General features: G+C 38.1%; 1 protein-coding gene across 5 annotated transcripts in view; it reads left to right on the forward strand.

Moving 5' to 3' along the window:
• Positions 1-18,743, forward strand: part of col13a1 (collagen, type XIII, alpha 1) — a 129,985-nt gene that overhangs the window by 81,256 nt on the left and 29,986 nt on the right. For 3 of the 5 annotated variants that reach the window (XM_053333459.1, XM_053333462.1, XM_053333463.1), the window contains exons 4-16: positions 1,162-1,212; positions 3,254-3,289; positions 4,883-4,909; positions 5,195-5,221; positions 7,139-7,165; positions 7,277-7,303; positions 8,520-8,546; positions 9,701-9,772; positions 15,710-15,790; positions 17,028-17,069; positions 17,180-17,197; positions 17,821-17,847; positions 18,275-18,319. In XM_053333459.1, coding sequence (XP_053189434.1) covers positions 1,162-1,212; positions 3,254-3,289; positions 4,883-4,909; positions 5,195-5,221; positions 7,139-7,165; positions 7,277-7,303; positions 8,520-8,546; positions 9,701-9,772; positions 15,710-15,790; positions 17,028-17,069; positions 17,180-17,197; positions 17,821-17,847; positions 18,275-18,319 — 507 coding nt within the window. Of the gene's footprint in view, positions 1-1,161; positions 1,213-3,253; positions 3,290-4,882; positions 4,910-5,194; positions 5,222-7,138; positions 7,166-7,276; positions 7,304-8,519; positions 8,547-9,700; positions 9,773-11,453; positions 11,496-15,706; positions 15,791-17,027; positions 17,070-17,179; positions 17,198-17,820; positions 17,848-18,274; positions 18,320-18,743 lie in introns of all 5 variants that reach the window. The other 2 variants (XM_053333460.1, XM_053333461.1) reach the window with 2 other exon arrangements.

Raw genomic sequence — 18,743 nt, forward strand, 5'->3', positions numbered from 1 at the left:
GGATGACTGGGATCATCAACTATGTCCTTGTGATTGGGTTTCCCTTCCTGAGAAGAGAAGCTAATTAGGGAAAGTGCTGGAAACCAGAGTTGGGCCAGTCTAGCCACAGTGGTTTGTGGGATTGTGCAGGGGGAGTCAGTGGGGCTGTGCACTGTACAAACTAACCAGTTGGTGCCAGAGCCATAGCACTGTTTGTACACCACCACTGCTGACCTTTAGAGTCACATTGACGAGTTATGAAGAGTACACATCCTTGATGACTGCGATGAAAGTGTTCATGTGAACACGTAAGGCGCTGTCACAAAATTTTGGGTTGAAATAAACTAATTTCAATACAATCATGCTCTTGAACCACAGTTTTTCCATGTAAATCTTTTATACATTGAGCTCAATTTTGGAGAACTTTGACCCATGAACTTGTATCATTGATCATTCACAAACTGTCATAAGCATCCAAAACAAAGGGAGCTATCAGCTTTGTCACACCATCTAGTTTTATATGACTTCCACCAGAACAGACACTACCAGAGACAAGAGTCTATAAATACATCTCTTGAATAACATAGTTAGGTGCACACTAACTATGTAGTAGTCTATATACATTAAGTTGGCGGATTTGTGGAAGACACCCGCTGACATTTAGTCCTTTACATGTTTGAAGCTACAAAAATGCTGGGTCCTACATTTCACATTTCCCATATGAACACATCTCTTAAACTCCATGTCCAGTTTATAAGTCTGAATTTCTCTTGAAAAAGAATTGTAGTAAAAAATTGTTGTCTTCAAGTCCAAGCTGAGTTACATCACCAGTTAGCTTCTCAGTGTGGAAAGCTCGCTCTGCTGCCTCAGACGACATTATACAACTGTTCTAGTCGTTCTCCTCATGATGCTAAACCGACTTTGATGTGTAATAGACCCCTGAAATATCTTGTTGGTTTAGTGACTGAGGAAGCTGGCACTTGCTAACTGATAACTAGCAAGCCACCTTGCTAACATCCACTTTCTAGCATGTTCCTGGATGGCTAGCTACTGTATTTAAATGCATCAGTGTGCTGAATTTCTCTAATAATGTCTATAGACATGACTGGGAAAGTAAGTGAAATCCCCTCTCCATCTTACCTTTTAGTTATATGTTCTCCTTTTCTTTCTATCTGTCCACAGGGAGCGCCAGGTGAACCAGGCCTGTCTATCATTGGACCAAGAGGACCTCCTGTAAGTACCTTCATCTCTCTCTACACCTACTAAATCTCTTATCCCGAGTCACTGCTGCCTGCCTGACGCCAGGTCTTTTTATTAGCTACCATTTTAGCAGACTTCTGCTTAACACATCAGGCTCTAAGACACTAAGAGAGCTTACAGTTCTATTGATTAAATTGCACAATTGGAGAGATTTTCCAGGCTTGTGGATCAGGTTGGTATTAGATTTGCTGAACCTTCTCTATTTAAAATGGGTTGAATGCACCACAAATGAAGAGAAAGCATAAAGATATATAATTACAGACTGTGTGGAAACAGCAACATTGTTCAGGAAGGTTGAAAGTGTGATTTGGCTATAAATCAGATCATTAGTCATGCTTGTTTTATCAGGAAGCAAAGTGAGAAACTCCATCCTGGTCCAACGTGGGTCACTGTGAGTTATCCAGACACCAGGTCTTAATAGATCCCTTGTTATGACCCACATTCTTGGGCCAAATGACCTTCATGTTTCTTTTTCTTCTCCTTTTTCAGTTTTTAAGAGAACATACGTTGCATAATGCCTTAAAAAAACTAACTTTTTCCTATTTTTTTGCTCTACTTCAGCAAGAGTCTAGCACACTTAAGTGGAACAGTCATCTGTTTTTGTAATTGATGGTCATTACAATCTATACTTGTGTGTGCCCACTCTTCCTGGATGGTAATAGGCATTTCTAGTGAATAACAGGCTGTGGAGTAAGGTCTGCACAGTAGGAGCCAAGTCCAGATCCTAGAGGGCCAGTCAGTCAGAAACACTTAGAGGGTAGTTTACCACAGCAGGTGAGATCAACATAAGAGACTCCAGTCGCAACCTTAGATGGAACAAGGGAGCTAATTCAACAGAGAAGTGAGGAGAACGAGAGGAAATGACAGCTTAGACGAGCAAAGTGCCTCCACTGCTTCGCCACATTGTATTTTCATCGAGTTGAATGGATGAGTGTGGAGATATTTTTCCACTGCAAGAAAGGTTTTAAACTTAATGGCTTGACTATGGATTCCAAAATAGTTATTTTTTTAGACATATAGCAACCACATGACAATTTGTAGTATATACAGAATGATCTATTCAATACACATTAAACTATTTTCGAGGAAATCATACTGGTTTGCATATTTAAGACGCAAAAGGAGTTTTCCATGCCAGTTTAAAGTCTCATAAAACCTCTGACCATGAAAAGTGGACATAGTAATTAAAAAAATAATATTTAGTGGAACTCAAGGACCACTTACTAGATTTTTCCAAAGCTTTTCAACTTTCTTTTCATATTGGTTAAACATTTGGGCTTGAAAATTAAGTCTAGATTTTCATAAAAAATAATAATTAAAAAAAATCCTAAATCAGACTATGTTATAGGCTTTTTACACAGCTTTGAATTGCATCTTTGGAGTTTGCTAACTCCTTCTGCCATCTGCTTATAAAGACCATGAAATTGAAAGCCTTGTGAAAAGATAGTATGTAGACCTAGAGTTACATTTTTTAAATCAAATTATAAAGTCTAAAACCATGAAGCCTTTGTCCTGTTTTTTCGCCCGAAACAGACCAAACATCCCTGGAGAGAGAAACCTTTTAAAGCTCCATGTACCTACCTCTGGTCCCAGACATACAATCTGTTTCATTAGTCATTTTAATTTTCTTTTCGACTTCTTTATTTTTCCTTCACTCCTTTTCCTGAGGATATAAAATGTCCTGTACTAGTCTTAGAAGCAGGGTAAGAAAGCTCAAACAAACCTCCACCATGACTAATTGTAATTGACATATAGTCACTGAGGTCATTAACCTTCATCCATCTCTATTCAATTAAAACTCTCTGCTCTTTTCTACTTTCAGTGTTCTAATAGCATTTCAGCTTCTAATTTCCCCCTGTGCAGAGAGGACACACACACACTGAGTCTGCAGTTTCACTCCTTATGTCAAAATCAATGACAATAATAAACAAATATCTCCGTCCAGTGGAGGGATCGGTCATGTCCGACTGTGGTGCAACGAACAATCTGATTGTTTTTTCTGTTTTCTCTTTAGGGACAACCTGGAACAAGAGGATTTCCAGGCTTTCCAGTAAGTCATGCTCATGCTGTTTATATAGTTGATGCAGGAAATAATTCTGAAGGCTTCAAATTTAGAAGTGAAACTGTAATAAGTAAGTGACAGTAACACTTAAAGTCTGTGTAAAGTAAGAATAAATACATGTTCTGAATTTGACATACCACAGAAAAGTTTGTTGTTAACCACCCTGCCAAATTTGAATGATTAAAAAAATCGCCATACATATATGAAATTAGGCTTCAAAGTTGTGTAAAAATCAGCCTCTTTCTCTGCTCCCAAACGCTGTGAGTGTTTCCACCGAGTTCGCTGAAACCCCGCCCCCTACCAAGTGTCACCTGTCAATCAAAGTCCCCACCTCTACCAGAAACATGGACGCTACAGCTCTTTCTGCCGCTAGCTCAGCTGCTAACTTGGCGGCTAACTCAGCTAACTAGCTAACTGTAGACTGTAGTAGTAGTAGTGTAGTATATAGTAGGGGAGGGACCAAGGGCCCTTTTTTGCAGGCCCAGAAAATCAGGAAAAATGAGAAGGTGAGAAACAGTTTAAGGCTCTATCTCCACAATTCAGTACTGCATAGATATCAACCTTTTCACATGTTTTCTGTAACCATTTTCCAAAATGTATAATATGTTTAGAAGTAAATCAATGAATGTACTTTACACAGACTTCAATAAAGTACACAAAAATTGCCTGCAAGCTTCCCTAAGAACAACTTGTCACCAGTTCCTGCTCTCACAGTCAATAATGATAAGTTACTCATGTTAATGAACAACAGTGTTCTGATATATCTGTCAATCTTCATATTGGCCACTTGGATAATGAATTACATTTTTATGATTTTGTACATACTGCATTCTTATTTTGACTGAAGATATTTGAAGCGTAAGTTAGCTGACATATAATAGAAATTAGAGGCAATGGTTGTTCATTAAAATGAGCTTTTGAAAGAAGAAATAACATATTCTGCTTCCTACAGATGAAAAGTATGTAGGAAGCTCAGGTCAATGCACTGTCCTTATTCAGTCAAGGGTTTTGCTACTGCTTTGTGTGGTGCCACATGACCAGTAGCTTATGGTAGCTAACATTCGCTAGCATTTTATTTTTCTCTTTCTATTTTTCTGTACTTTGTTTTTCTTATTAGTGTGGGGGGTGGGTGGGTGGGGGGTTAATTGTATGTTTTAATGTTTCTCAAATTACATGTTTTTCTGTATTATGTAAAGCACATTGAGTTGCCATTGTGTACGAAATGCGCTATATAAATAAAACTGCCTTGCCTTGCCATTAGCTGATGTTGGATAAATACTGCTGTATATAGAATTACTTTATGATTCATCTCTACTTTTATAGGGTCATAGAACCTTACACTGGCTTTATAACAAAAATAAAGCTAAGTAATTAGCTTAGTTATTTGATAGAAAGTCAAAGGTATGTGACTGTGTACATAAACTGCAGCAAGAAACACTTCACTGTTATATATTTAGCCAATATTTGCACACAGGCACTGTTCTTTGTGATGGAGCTACATAGTATTTTGCTGCAGAGACTTGTACTACAATTGATGATTTCTACATGTAATCAAACATCTCCTCTTTTGTTTTATCCTAGGGTCCAATTGGGTTGGATGGCAAGTCTGTGAGTTTAATCAAGTTCCTGTCAAAAAAATGAAATGACTGTATAATTGAGTGCTTTTCCGTGCCAAAATCCCTGCACCCTATGATAATAATGAGCATAATTAAGCTAAGAATGATTATGGTCATTATTGTAATAAAATCTCTATTAGTGTCATTACTGTTATTATAGGTTGAGGTTAAACATGCTATGGAAATCTGTAAGAAGTTTTTCCAAGTGAATCAAGTATCTGTTTAGATTGATTCAGTTATTTTACCACCTGCACTGACTGTTTTAATGTTCACACAGGGACAGAACGGAGCTAAGGGAGACATGGTAAGCATTCCTTAAATTTGTCATAAACTGTGTTGAGCCATAATACAACTACCGCTGGTGCAACATTCATTTGTGGCCATAAAACCTTGGATATACATTATGGGCATGTGAAATGAAATCTACAACAACAAGCCAAAGCAAATATGACATAATTTCATTGAACCTTGTTTTGCTGTTAAGGTCACTTTAACTTTCTGTTTATTTCGTACCCACAAAGTTAGAAGAAAAACAGAGTAGGTGCCTGATTTATGCACCACAGTAATGGGCTAACAGTGAAGTCCATGCAGTAGGGAAAAGAAATAGACAGATGGGAGCTGTTAGCCACACTCTGGCTTTCAGTCAGGGTTAGTAGGTAAAACTCTGACAAACTCAAACAGGCATTTTAGACTGTACTAACTGAGGCTTGAGAACATTTAATGCCACAAGCATTTTCATCAACATGAACATTGAATATTCAGAAATCATATGATTCTCTATTAGCCATGTACTGAACATGTAGCAGGTATTAAAGCAGGACTAGATTTTTGAAATGATCCATTTCAGTATTGTTAGTGACTAATGATCTGAAGACTCTGGCCAACACTCCGCTGTTATGAAGCCAAAGAAAATATGTCGATTTCCAGTTTCCACTGACTATTTAACTGGTTCATATTAATCCTGTATGAGGAGAATGGCTTCAGGAAAAGATGCAATGAAAAGTTAAATCCAGCCCAGTATCAAGAATAAAATCCATCACATCATGATTTATGTCCAGGAAGTAGAATAGCTCTTATGTATCAAGGCAGGAATAATAATATACAGGTTGTGGATGGGCATTTTATCATTTCATGCAGGGCAAAAGAGTTAATGTATCATTCCATACCTTCAAGTATAACATACCCTAACCACAGTTCATTTGGCATAACCACTATTTTTCCATAACATTCACTATACCATAGCTGCCATATTCAGATATTGTTAAAGCAAGAATAAAATAAAAAAGGTGAGCACTGCAAAAAGCAACAAAAAAAACCATTAGGGCTTTTGTAGAATTATAACATTCTTGTCTGTCAGTAGGATTGGACAAAGTCACTGTGACCACTGGTCATTCTTCTCACTAGTTTTCATGACCTTCTTGGATTTTTTCCACCTCTAATACAGAATTTGAGGATAAAGGAGCTCTGTTCCTTTAGAATGATGTTGTGGTCATGTCAGCATTGTCCAGCCTTGGCTGACTGTCTGGCTTTTATCACACTCAATGCTGATTTCAGTAGCTTCTCACATGTCTCTGTTTGAAAACCATTACTCTCAGTCAGACTGGGGGGAAGTCATGGTAGGTTTGTTTTTTGAAGAGCTTACTGTGTCCAGCTCCAGTGAATTCCTTGCCAGTACAAATGGCAAAATTTCCAGGGGGCCAAGTGGGGTTGGATACTGTTGAGATAATATTGAAGATTAATGGCCCTGTAATGAGTCCCTGTTTCTTAGTCTCCTTCCAGATGAATGTCAGGGAGTATTGAAAAGGGCTTTGAGAGGTTGTAAAGGTATGGTAAATGTATAAAGATGCTATAGCCTTCACAAAGTGGCTTTGGAGCTGCTGAGCCTGCGGGGTCACCAGCATGGGGTGCACAAGATGTGTCCTACTGGGTCCTGTCCCTGAGTTCATTAATCAACCAGTCGCTGCACTCTGACAGCTACTTACTGGGTGCACTCCAGGGTCTGATGGGAAGTCAAACTCAATGGCTTCATCCATGACAAGTAATTAGAAAAGACTCTAGAAGAAAGATATAAGATAATGAATCAGTTTGTTTGATACCTTAGTTATCTCTATTCAGTCATGCTTATTAGATTACTTTATATTCAGTCCATTTGAAATCTTTCTTATGCTGCATGTCACTGACTAAACCCAATTCATGACTGTCTGTTGCTGTTGTCTTTCAGGGTCAGCGTGGTCCTAAAGGACACACAGTAAGTGTCTAAAGTCTAACATCAGTCCTAAGATAATAGCCTGCTAATCTTTTAAGATAACTGTTTAACTACTCAACGTATCTCATTCACCTATGTTGTTGTTCCTTCCAGGGGGAACCAGGACCCAAAGGGGAGAAGGTGAGATGTTTTTTGCATTTTGCATTTTGCATTTTGCATTTGATATGTTTACATCTTGTTAACTGGTCAGGGTTTTTACAGTTTAGTAGTTGGCATTGGTGGACAAAATATTCAGACTTTTGACTTAAAGTGTTTTAGAATCTACTCTCACGTATTACAAAAAACAACCAAAAATAAACATATTTTCTCACTTAACTCTAATGGTATTTAGCCACGCAGATATCACTAGAGGTAACTGACTAATTAAGAAAAGTGGCAAAACTGCTACTGTATGAAAAAAAATCCAAGTACAAGTAAAAAATGTAGCTTAATTTGTATATTTTTTAATATTAAAAGCTAAATGACTACTTTTGACAGGAAGGCATCACTAACTCTGCAGTTTCTCTTGGCTCTATGGAGCATTAGTCTATTTTACCTCATTGTTTTCATGGTTATGGCCCACAACTTTACTGTCTTGGTTCACTCTCACAGCTCTCATCAATCTGGTTTCCAGAATAGTATTTGCGAGACAATATGAACTTTCTATGGCAATAATATATCAGTCTTGTGTTTGCAGCTTGTTTCTGCTGCCCCCAAGTGGTCAAAATCATATTATTGCAAGTGGAATACTTGGAAGGAAATGTACATAGTTATTTTCATCACTACCAGTTAAAGGAATGACTTTGCAATGAAATTGGTTTCTCACAGCAAAAGAGTGTAGATGAATGGTAGATGAATTGACCTCACCTTGCGGCACTTAACTTAGATTTTTTTTAAATAGCATATTTTTATTTTAGATATTTTATATGGTCTATGGGTGAAGCAGCATAAATCACTATGAGGATGGATACATTTTTATCCCATCTGGGTGATAAAAATAATTCAGCAAAGGCAGGGATATATAAACCAGAGGGGGGGACCCCCCCCCCAGCAAATTGCAACCTGGTTATACCCTTACTGCCTTGTAAACACCCACATCTTTCAAGCTCCACGTCCCCAGTTTGTTATGCTGCTTCCATTGTGAATTTGTAGTCTATAAGCCCAAACTTAAGTGCCCCTGAGGACATCCCAATGAAATGATCTGGGTCACAGAAGTGACTGTTTTTACAGGCTGGGCAGTTCCTATGATTGGCAAGCTATGTGTTAGGTGTAAAATCAAGTTTCACTTTTGTGTCAAGCTCTGTATTTGAGAAACTTCGTCTTTTTCAAGCGATTAAACTTTTTGTGTTCCCTCCAGGGTGTCTGCGGAGACTACACACATCGGGTAAGAAAAATGTATCTTGGAATGAATTGTATATCATTATCTTTACGTGAAAAGTTACCACTTCATTATAAATGTCTATGCTAACATGCAGAAATTATGTGAATCCACTGCACTGTTGTCATATTATATTATAACTGAACCCATACTCTTCATCCTACAGCTGATAACATTATCTCTCGCACGCTCACATGTATAGTTGTTTAATGTCAGACTAGAAAAGTGAAGTTGGAAGAGGAGAAAGTACTGCAGAAGCCTGAGAGACAAATGACGGGCAACACGTGAAGAGAGCTCTGCAGTTCTGTGGTCCCACCGTCTCTTGGGTTTGGCTTGTTGAGAGAAAACAAGGCAATTACCAGCAGCCTGCTGGAGCATGCAGTCAGACGTGATAAGAGCCTGTGTGTGGGGGTGCCAAGAATAAGAGTCTCCTGTGTAAAGGGGGATTTTTCAGATAGCTAAGTCCATTTCCAGCATAATTCAACCTTTAGGTTATTAAAGTGCTCCTGTTAAGACGATCAAAGTTTTGCTACATCGATTGAGTGCTGTTCAGAATAACAGCATGGTGCATGTTGAAATGGTTTTATGACTTGCTATCGATAAGGCATCAGGCTGTGATATACATCTCTGGACAGTAAATGCTCTAGGCTAGATAAAGTTCAGTATGGGGAGTTCAGAGGAAGAAGGACCCAGATAGGATATCGGGTTTGATGTTTTAAGCTTGCAAGGGAACCCAGCCCCCAATCCCCCACCCCCTTAACAAGCTGTATGTCTGTTGAATTTGTTTTTCATACACTTTCTAGAGCCCCCAGCAGCATTCTGTATGGGAGGTCCATCCCCACTGTCTGCTCACACTCCAGGCTTCAGTCCTATAGTGAGACCCATGGGGGTTGGGGTATTAGTTGGAGGTAAAAAGGTTCAGTGTTGAGAGAGAAGTTCGAGAGTTTGCCTTTCAGGAGAAAGTCAGCAACATCAGCAAGTGTTTCCTGTGTCTTTGTTTAAGTGTATTTCTGCAGCAGCCTCATGGTTCAATTTTAAGCATCTACAAGTCAGAATTTACAAAAAAAAACCCAACTTGTGACACATTTTGTGTCGTTGGATAATAGCTCGTTATTACCATTACCAGCACTGACTGAAATGACCACTTCCCTGGTGTGCAGGGCCTCTTTGTGCAGGATCTCCCTCTGAAAACCCTGGCTGCCTTACGCTCCAGTCAGGCTCTGATGTTGAAGGTTTGTGGGTGCCCCCAAAACACCCCCATAGATAACTCTCAGTGGGGTTGTCACCAAGTCATGCCGCAAAGAGAGCCAGCTGTAGAGCCAAGGCACGCCTCAATCATCTGCTCTCCACCAAAAGACAATCACTGAACAATGCGGTGAAATGTTGTCAGATCATTGGTTTTGCTTTTCAGAGACTTCCTAGGAGAACAAAATATGTCAAATCAAGTTTAAAGGGATGTCAAGAAAGAATGTAATTATTATCTCTTGAAATGTTATAGCAAAGCCTAGGACTACAAATGTTAAGATGAAATCATTTAATCAAATTGAAAAGTCACTTTCCATCTGTGTAAAAAACAAAAAATTTAATTGTTACTTTCATCACCACCAGCCATTGTAGTTCCTGACAGGAATGACATTTGATACATATAAGCAGCTATATGGTAAAAATAAATGGAAACTCTAGCTTGATGTTGGAGGACTTACAAAAAATAACTGAATAACGAGAGTAAAAACTGAAGCATCAGAAGCTGATATATTTTGATTGATATTTTATTGATGATTTTATTCTGATATGTCTATTTGCTAGTGTCAAAAAGTACCAAACACACTTCCTATATTGCTTCTCAAGCGTGCCTTTTATTAGACTCCACACCTATAACTTATTTCTGTGATGTTAATACATTGTCTGTTTATTCTAAATGTGTAGTCTCCATGCCCAGAGATAACAATGATGACATCATTATGACATCTTTAGGGTTATTCTAAGACATGACAGGCTTTTCCACAGCCACATCAGATGATATACACAAATAATCAATCACCTTGATGATACACCAACATCCAATGCCATAATGAGATCGAAATCTTAATTTGCCCAATACCTGCAGTGACATTTCTGTCAGCCTCAGCTGTACTTTGTGCTTTGTTATAATCAGCAAGTGTCAACATGTGAATAGGTTAAACTAAGGATATGACCTGCTAAACATCAGCATTGTTATTGTGAGAATATTAGCATGCTGATGTTGGCATTAAGCTGAGGGTTAGGGTTAGGGTTAGGGCTAGACTCTTGTTATTCATTTAATAGTGTAATATATAGTTAGTTATTTATCCGGTAGTCATACTAATAAAAATGAAATGATTTTATGATAATTTGATCGTACATCACATTCACAGGAAATAATTATTTTCTTATTATGATTAAATGATTTCATTTTAATATCGGCAGCCTTTTGCTTCTCTACATTTCAACCTCTGTGCTGATGGGGTGGACAGCTGTTAATGGTGAGGGACAAAGCAGCACACTTGCCTACTTTTACTACATGTATTCCCCCACTTATATTTACCTATCACATGCTGTATATATTTCCACATAAATAGCACTATTATTTATTTTTGACATTCAACTTATATACTTACTTAAAGTGACTGATCACACAGTGAAAAGACGTGTGCTCAAAACTTTACTTAAAGAAAGAGGAAGTAATACACATCACTTCTTCTGGGTTTCAGGTGGGGTGGGGGGGGTTGGTTGAAGTTTGGTGCAAAATATGTAGGAAATATGTACAGTATGTAAAAAGTAGGCAAGTTGCTGGTTGTATCTGGTGTCAGTGGGGGAAAATGTAGATATCAGCAGGATCATACCTTTACTGCCCTCTTCTAAACTTGTATCTGATGATGCTGGTCATCTCAACAGAAGCGGCGTATTGTACAACCCTGTGTTGGACAGATGGCCACAGTAAGTCTGGATGTGCACTGTAACTGTACTGCTGTACTCTCTTTGTGGCAAGACTGGTGCCCACCTGATCTCTGCTCCGCTGCAATCTAAGGGCCTGGTTTACTGTCAATGGGACCTTGATGCATACACACCCTTCAGTAGTGGATGCCTAAGCATTTGCAATCATTCAATACTGAACATTTCTCAAGAAATTTGCAATTTTCACATACTGAAAGAATTGAAGTATCATTTTACATCAATTGTCCCATTTGCCACTCCAGACCCATAGTTTGCTTTGCTGGTGCCTCTTTTTGTCTTTCCTTTCTTCAACCTTGTTTCCTTTTTTTTCTCTCCTTTGCCTTCCCCATTTCCTTGCTTTTCACTCTCATGTTCTATTTCTCTATTTCCTCCATACCCCCCCCCCCCCCCTTTCCCATCCTCCCCTGATCTTCTGGTTCTACCCTGTTTCGTTTTTTCTGGCCTCCTGGTGACCTTTGCCCTGTGAACCTTTTTGCACCGCTGGCCACCTGTGCTTTGTGACTTCCCCCCCGGCAGATGTTGCCCATCACCGTGCGCAACATGCCCTCAATAAGCCCTCTAATCCTAAAACGCCTCAAGGTACAATCCTCTCTGCCCCCTACTTGCCCCTTCCTCTCTTTCCTTTGAATGCCCACTGCTTCCCGACCGTCGCCAAAAAACCTCCCCAGTGCTCCTCCGCCATCAAGCTGTAATTAACCAACTTTTGGCTGCTACTGCTTTTGAATGTTTAATCATATTCAAGGACAAAGGTCTTTTGTGTACATGATGTGTGAAAAGGAATCAAATATAAATAGTTTTTTTTTCTTGTTTCAGGCAAACCACGAAAAATTTAATTCCTGTTCAAAACTTTTTTTAAAGGACATGAAGGCACTTATATATTTTAGTATTAACTGGACTTAGCCAATAACTAGAAAATAACAAATATAAATACATGCACATTAGATTCTAATGTTCATAGCCCACCGATAGGTCACATATGATATGATATGATATGATATGATATGATATGATATGATATGAAACATTTTCTGTAATAAAATCCTGCAATGCTTATACAGAAGTCAGAATTTATACTGGCATCTTCATACAGCCATGACCCTTACAAATTATATTTACATGCATCTACAGTGATTCATAACATTCAGGGTCAATGCAGGAAGTAGTGTGACATTCATAGCAAAGCCAAAAGTAAGGATCAACACATCAAAGTTCTCTTTTTCTTTTCGTTGTTTAACCCTCACTATTTTCTGTAATAAAGGGTTACCACAGTTATTTAGCAGTCATTTTCACAAAGTTGAGGCAAATTAGAAGAGAAATGTCAAAATGTGTTAAACTGGTAATCTCTTACAACCAAGTAGTTAGTTAACTGTGACCATACCTTAAAAGTTCTTTACTGAATACAATATTCATTCATTTAATAATTCTCTCATTTAAAATATAAATAATCTGAAAACAATATTAATTGAACTTTACACCTAATTCATTGTTCTAATACACAGTCGAGCCTATAACCAAACAAGAACACTGATTAGATGATTTTCCAAAGCCAAGTTTACAAAGAGTACAGTTTAGACCTGCTCTATGTGTAAAGTGCCTTGAGATGATTTTTGTTGTGATTTGGCGCTATATAAATAAAGATTGATTGACTGATTGACTGTAGGAAAGTGAGATATGCCACACACTATCCAGCACTCTGACCTTGCTACCTAATGATTACACTACTCCTGTATTAGCACTAAACGTTTGCATTGAAGCTTGATTGGAAGAACACTGGGCTGTATAAAATAGCTATATATTAAAGTAAATCATAATATGTACAGTATGACTGCTTAATATAAACAACTACAATAGCTAATGCAGAAAGTAACTTTCAAAATAATGTAATAACAGTGATATTGATAAATAAATGAATAGAGAATATGCCTCTAAGTGTGATAATGTTTTAAAGCTGTTGATAGAAATTAATACTGTACATTTTTGGCAAATTAATTAATTTATTATTTGTAATGCAATGATATACATATTACATTCTAAAAAAACATAATTAAATGACATTCACTTTGAAAATAAAGCTTCAGATCAACAGGTTAATCAAGTTTTTCATATATATTAGAGAGAGATTTAAAGTTATGGCTTATAAAATGTCAGCAGTTCTTTAAACATTAGACAAAGATGTGTGTGTAGGAGCTTCAGTGTGATGCCACATAAGTCATTTGGCACTCTGGCACAGATCGGTCCCTTTGGCATCTGCTCTGTCTTGTTTATCCCAAGTGTGCAGTCTGCTCTCCAGGACACTTACTTTGCTTGGAGATCAGAGCTATGTGAAAAACACAGGCTGGACTAACATTATAAATTCAGTTTGGCTCTCTATGATAAATACAATATCAACCATTCAGTGTTGTCCCTCTGGCATGATGGGATTTCCATCCTGATGAGGATACATTATTTTCATGAATGTGGTCAAATTGTGCTGAACAGCAAACTTTTCCAGCAATTGGCAGCTGCGATCTACCCATATCACTGAGATGATCTTCTAGAGACATAAATCATATCTAGACACATTGTGTTCTACAGAGCAAGGGAAAATGATAAATAAAAAAAATGGATGTAATGTGAATGGATATGTTCTCAATTATCTCAGAATAGAAGCCATTGCCAGACTTGGCAGTGTTCTCTGGTCCTAAGCTACAGTACATGTGTGTTTTCTTACAGTAACACAATGATTACTGAGTGACTGAACAAAGGCCAGTGCTTTGTGTTAGGAACTCCTTTAAGTCGGACCACATGTGCAAATAAATCATGTACTGCACCAAAATGCATTAAATGTAATGCCATGCAAGTTGTCACCCTATGTAATAATGCGTATGTCCAGATGGGGATATTTTCAGTATAAAATATTGAGCTATTAATCAAGAAATTGATTTTATGAGCTGTAAAAGACGAGTAGCAGCAATTATTTTAGTGTAAACAAAGGAGAGACGCTGATTCAGGATGTTCAGCAGCCAGACAGATATATTTCATCCACTGAGGTGTATTTATTGTCTTCATATCCTGTGCTCATTGTAAGCTTCTATTTGATTATGTTTAGTCTTGGATTTGATTTGACATAATTCCCAGGGCTCCAGCTGTCACTGAGCAGTCTTCAGAATAACTACACACAGATTAGCTGTCTGTTTTGAAGAAACAGCAGGAAGGATCACTGTGAAACCTATTTGTTTCAAATATAAACAACAATAACTTATACAGCCACACTATGATCTCAGTTAAACCTCAGTTAAACCACAACCCTCTGTTCTATGTGGTTTGTCAAATATTGTACAACCTACATTAGTGTCAATCAATTTCTAGTGCCTTGCTCTCTGAGAAGAAACACCATTATGACCATAGCTGTGATCAAATATTCTAAACGCAATTCACTTAATAGCTTGACTTGTTTAATGGCCCTCTTCAGTACATGTTCAGGTGTCATCATATGACCAAAGTAAACCAAAGTAGAGCAAAGTGATAATAGGTGGTCATATAGAGGTGGGAGATGGTAACCCCTGTCGTTATTCGAAGATGGTTTCTGGCATTGGATGTGAATGTCTGAATATCCCCGGACTCCTGATCTTTGACTTTGACCCTCTCCCAGTCAATGCTGGATCCAATTTATGACTTTTTTTTCTGGTGCCCTTTCAGAGCACCTTGCCAGGTGAAATGGTAAAAGTCAATGTATAGTGACCAGGACTCTGTGGACCAAAGGTATCGCATAAATTCCAGTCAATGCTGTGATGAGTTGTGGTCTGTCTATTTACCTATTTATCTAGTTTACTCTCCAGCCTAACCTTGCCTTCCTATCCAAGGCCATAGGTACTGTAAGAGGGTCAGATTACTGACAGACTATTATTGTTTAGGACCATATCACAAAACCTGAGCAAGTTCCATTCTCTGAGGGTCATGGAATACAATCAGAAAAAAAAGCTAATAAGTGAATCTTGAGTTTAGAATATTTTAACACAGGTTTGTGTTCCCAAGATCAAGAATGAACCTTCGCATTCAAGCATTATAACCGCTTGCCTTACTCCCCAGCTAACCTTCTTCCCAGCAACCCCTGCTGCCGTATTTGCGGTGTAAGTTTGAGGTTGTTGTGTTGGCATGGCCAGTGTAGGCGAGGCTTTCTCCAGCACAGCAGGTTGTAACTCAGGGTCTCTCAGCAGGGCGAGCCTGGAGCGCAGGGACCGCCAGGACCTCCAGGACCCCCCGGAGACCCAGGCCTGAGTGGAGCCAGCGGCCCACCAGTGAGTGCCAGGAAAACAATGTGTCTGAAAATGAATCTGTGACAGTTCAACCATAAATGTGAATCCTACACTGGTAAATTAGCCACTTTGTTTACATTTCAGCCTTGGTACAAACAGAAGTGGTAAATAGAGATCATCTGTACAATCATACAAATGTCTTGAATTATCCAATAAGTTGAACCCTCAGAAATTGTTAACAAGACAATCTTTGCTATCTCTACCACATCCTATATGATGTGTCCACTGTATTAGCACTTTATAAAATCCAACTGGTTCAAAGAGGTGAAAGTATTTTAAGGATATTGAAAATATAAGCCTGAACTGGAAATGGGTGAAGTCACATTCACTTTGCTCTGCTCAGGGACACCATTAAAACCTTGACATGCTGCTATACATGACTCAATCTATATCTTATTGCAGTCTAAGGATGAGACACTCCTTGGTAACTTCCATCCACAATAGCTGTTCAGATATAAAAAATTTAAAGGGACACTTTGCTGATTTTTAAATCAAATTGTCTTATTACAAAATGGGTAGCATTTACAAAATGTTCTCTCCATGAAGCATACACTAAAATATCATTTTACTAAATACTTTGAAATATCAGCATATGTCATTATATGAGGCTGAATATCGCACAGTGGAATCAGACAACTGTGGAGGGGGGAAGTGAGCTTTCTCTATTCTCTTTGAGAATGGAGACAGTTTTTTTCTGGTATGCATTTTTAATCTGTCCTAGATATTTGGGATTAGCAGGACCTGATCAGTATAAAAACTAAGCATTGTCTTACATTTACAACTTTCCTTTGCATCAATGATTATAAAGTCCCAATGTCCTCAAATGAGTTCGTCCTGATTAACAGTGTTGTAGCTTCTTGCTGTATATCAGCACATCAAACTACAATTATTATTAAACATAAATAAACAAGTTTCAACCATAAATTGTATTAAGGTTTTGTACCTGGTCAACTTTTGTCTGACTTGGCCAAGATGCCTGCCATCTCATTTTTACACTGATTGATGTATTGTGCTTTTTCTACCACTAGGTGGTACAAAAAAGTGTGGTCAAAAGAAATGGAAGTATAAGGTGTGCTAGTTTGACTGCATTACTTCAGCTGGTCTTTCACTCTTTTAAAAAATGGGATTGTTGCAAATCCAAATGGCATCATGGAACTGGAATTGTAGAACATTTTGTAGATTATATATATATAAAGGATTTTTGCTCTTTTCATTACAGGGTAAGCCAGGAGAACCAGGCAAACCAGGAAAAGACCCAAGGGTGAGCTTTGGTTCAGAACCTCCACTTTTATTTTTCAAGAACCTTCTCATTAGTAAAAATGTTGTTGATTTGACATTAACCTTCCTGTGATTTGTACATTGTTTCTGCAGCTTTTACCAGGACTGAAGGTAAACAAAGTCCTCTTCTTGTACAAATAAAATTACAATTCTGAAAAAACATGATTAGCATCACTTTGGCCTCTCACAATGGTTCTAGTGTTATTAAAATGCACTCAGTCCCAAATATTGCAGGCCACATGAACACAGGTATCAAGTCAAGTTGTTTCAGCTTGGTCTTTGTACAGCTGCTCTAAAGTTTACAACAACCCCACCTACAAAACAGCAACACTGCAGATCTCTGTATTTCCTTTGCATGGGACGAGTCAATCTCCACATGATGCCGTAATTGTCACGGATTATTCAAAAGGAGGAATGTAGATTGTGCGGTCAAAGAAATGCGCACAGTCCTGTAAACGCCCCTTGATGTGGAAAACAAGCTGAACTCTCAGCAGGAAGTGGTGTGTCTATCACATTATTCCTCTAATGTGCTGGACTTTTAGCATGAGTAGTAATAGTTCAGATTAGAAGCAGCATGATCAGAGAACCATCTGGCTAGAAAATATGACTTTGAAGCCCTCAAATCATGCCTCAGCCACCTGTGTCTGTACATCTCTCTGTGTTACTGTATTTGTTACACTAGCTAGGTTTTAAACGGACAAAAAACCCAAACACACTTTGTTATATGTCTCCAGGGTGAACCAGGTGCACCAGGACAAAAGGTGAGCTCTCATCTGTGTTTCACTTTCTAAAAAGAACATGTCAGTAGAGTATTAGTATTTACTGTACATTAAGAAAATTATCTTTTTTTCATTGTGGACTTCCACCAATAACAATCTTTTTCCTCCTGTAATGGTCGAGATAAGTGACTTTTATACTGCATTGGTTGAAAGCACCTGCAGAGATCAGTGCAGGAGCAGAAAGAAAGTAGTATTTCATCTCTGGTTGCTTCACTTTGGCTGAAAATCATACAGTTTTATTGTTTTCAAAAGTAAAACAGTTTACTTGACTATGTGCAGTAAGCTGATCATGTTTAAAAGAAAGTAGAAATTTGACAGCCAGGATCAAGACCTCAGGAGAAAATGTTTGCAACAAATCAACATCCTGTACATGTCATCTACAAATATTTGTCCTTCTGTCTCTCTGAAGGGTGATCGAGGTGAAGTCGGCCCAGCAGGTCCTGAAGGCCCTAAGGTATTTTACTTTCTACCCGTTTATAGCTATTTCATATTAAATTGCAGGTGTACCCATCTATGTGTCTCTGAAAAGATCTGTAGAAAAGTTTTAAATGAAACTTTATAAAATAGATTAACCCTTACATACTGTTCATATTCCAACCAGGCTTACAGTAAGTGTTCCTTTATAATTAGTGACTATTATACCAAATTCTTGTTTTCTTTTGATTTGACAGGGTTAGGGTTAGAGTTATTAGGGTTAGGGTTAGGGTCATTTATAAAATACATTTTGAATCACACTATATTATATTCTCATGTTATCTTAAAGGAGAACGGCCGTAATTATTTCTATTAATTTATTGAAAGTGAAGGATACAACATTTGAATGCTAGGTGTCATAATAACCATTAACACCCTCTATGTGCAATGTAAACCAGATGCAT

Source organism: Scomber japonicus, chromosome 14, assembly GCF_027409825.1.
Source record: "Scomber japonicus isolate fScoJap1 chromosome 14, fScoJap1.pri, whole genome shotgun sequence".
Lineage (NCBI taxonomy): Eukaryota > Metazoa > Chordata > Actinopteri > Scombriformes > Scombridae > Scomber > Scomber japonicus.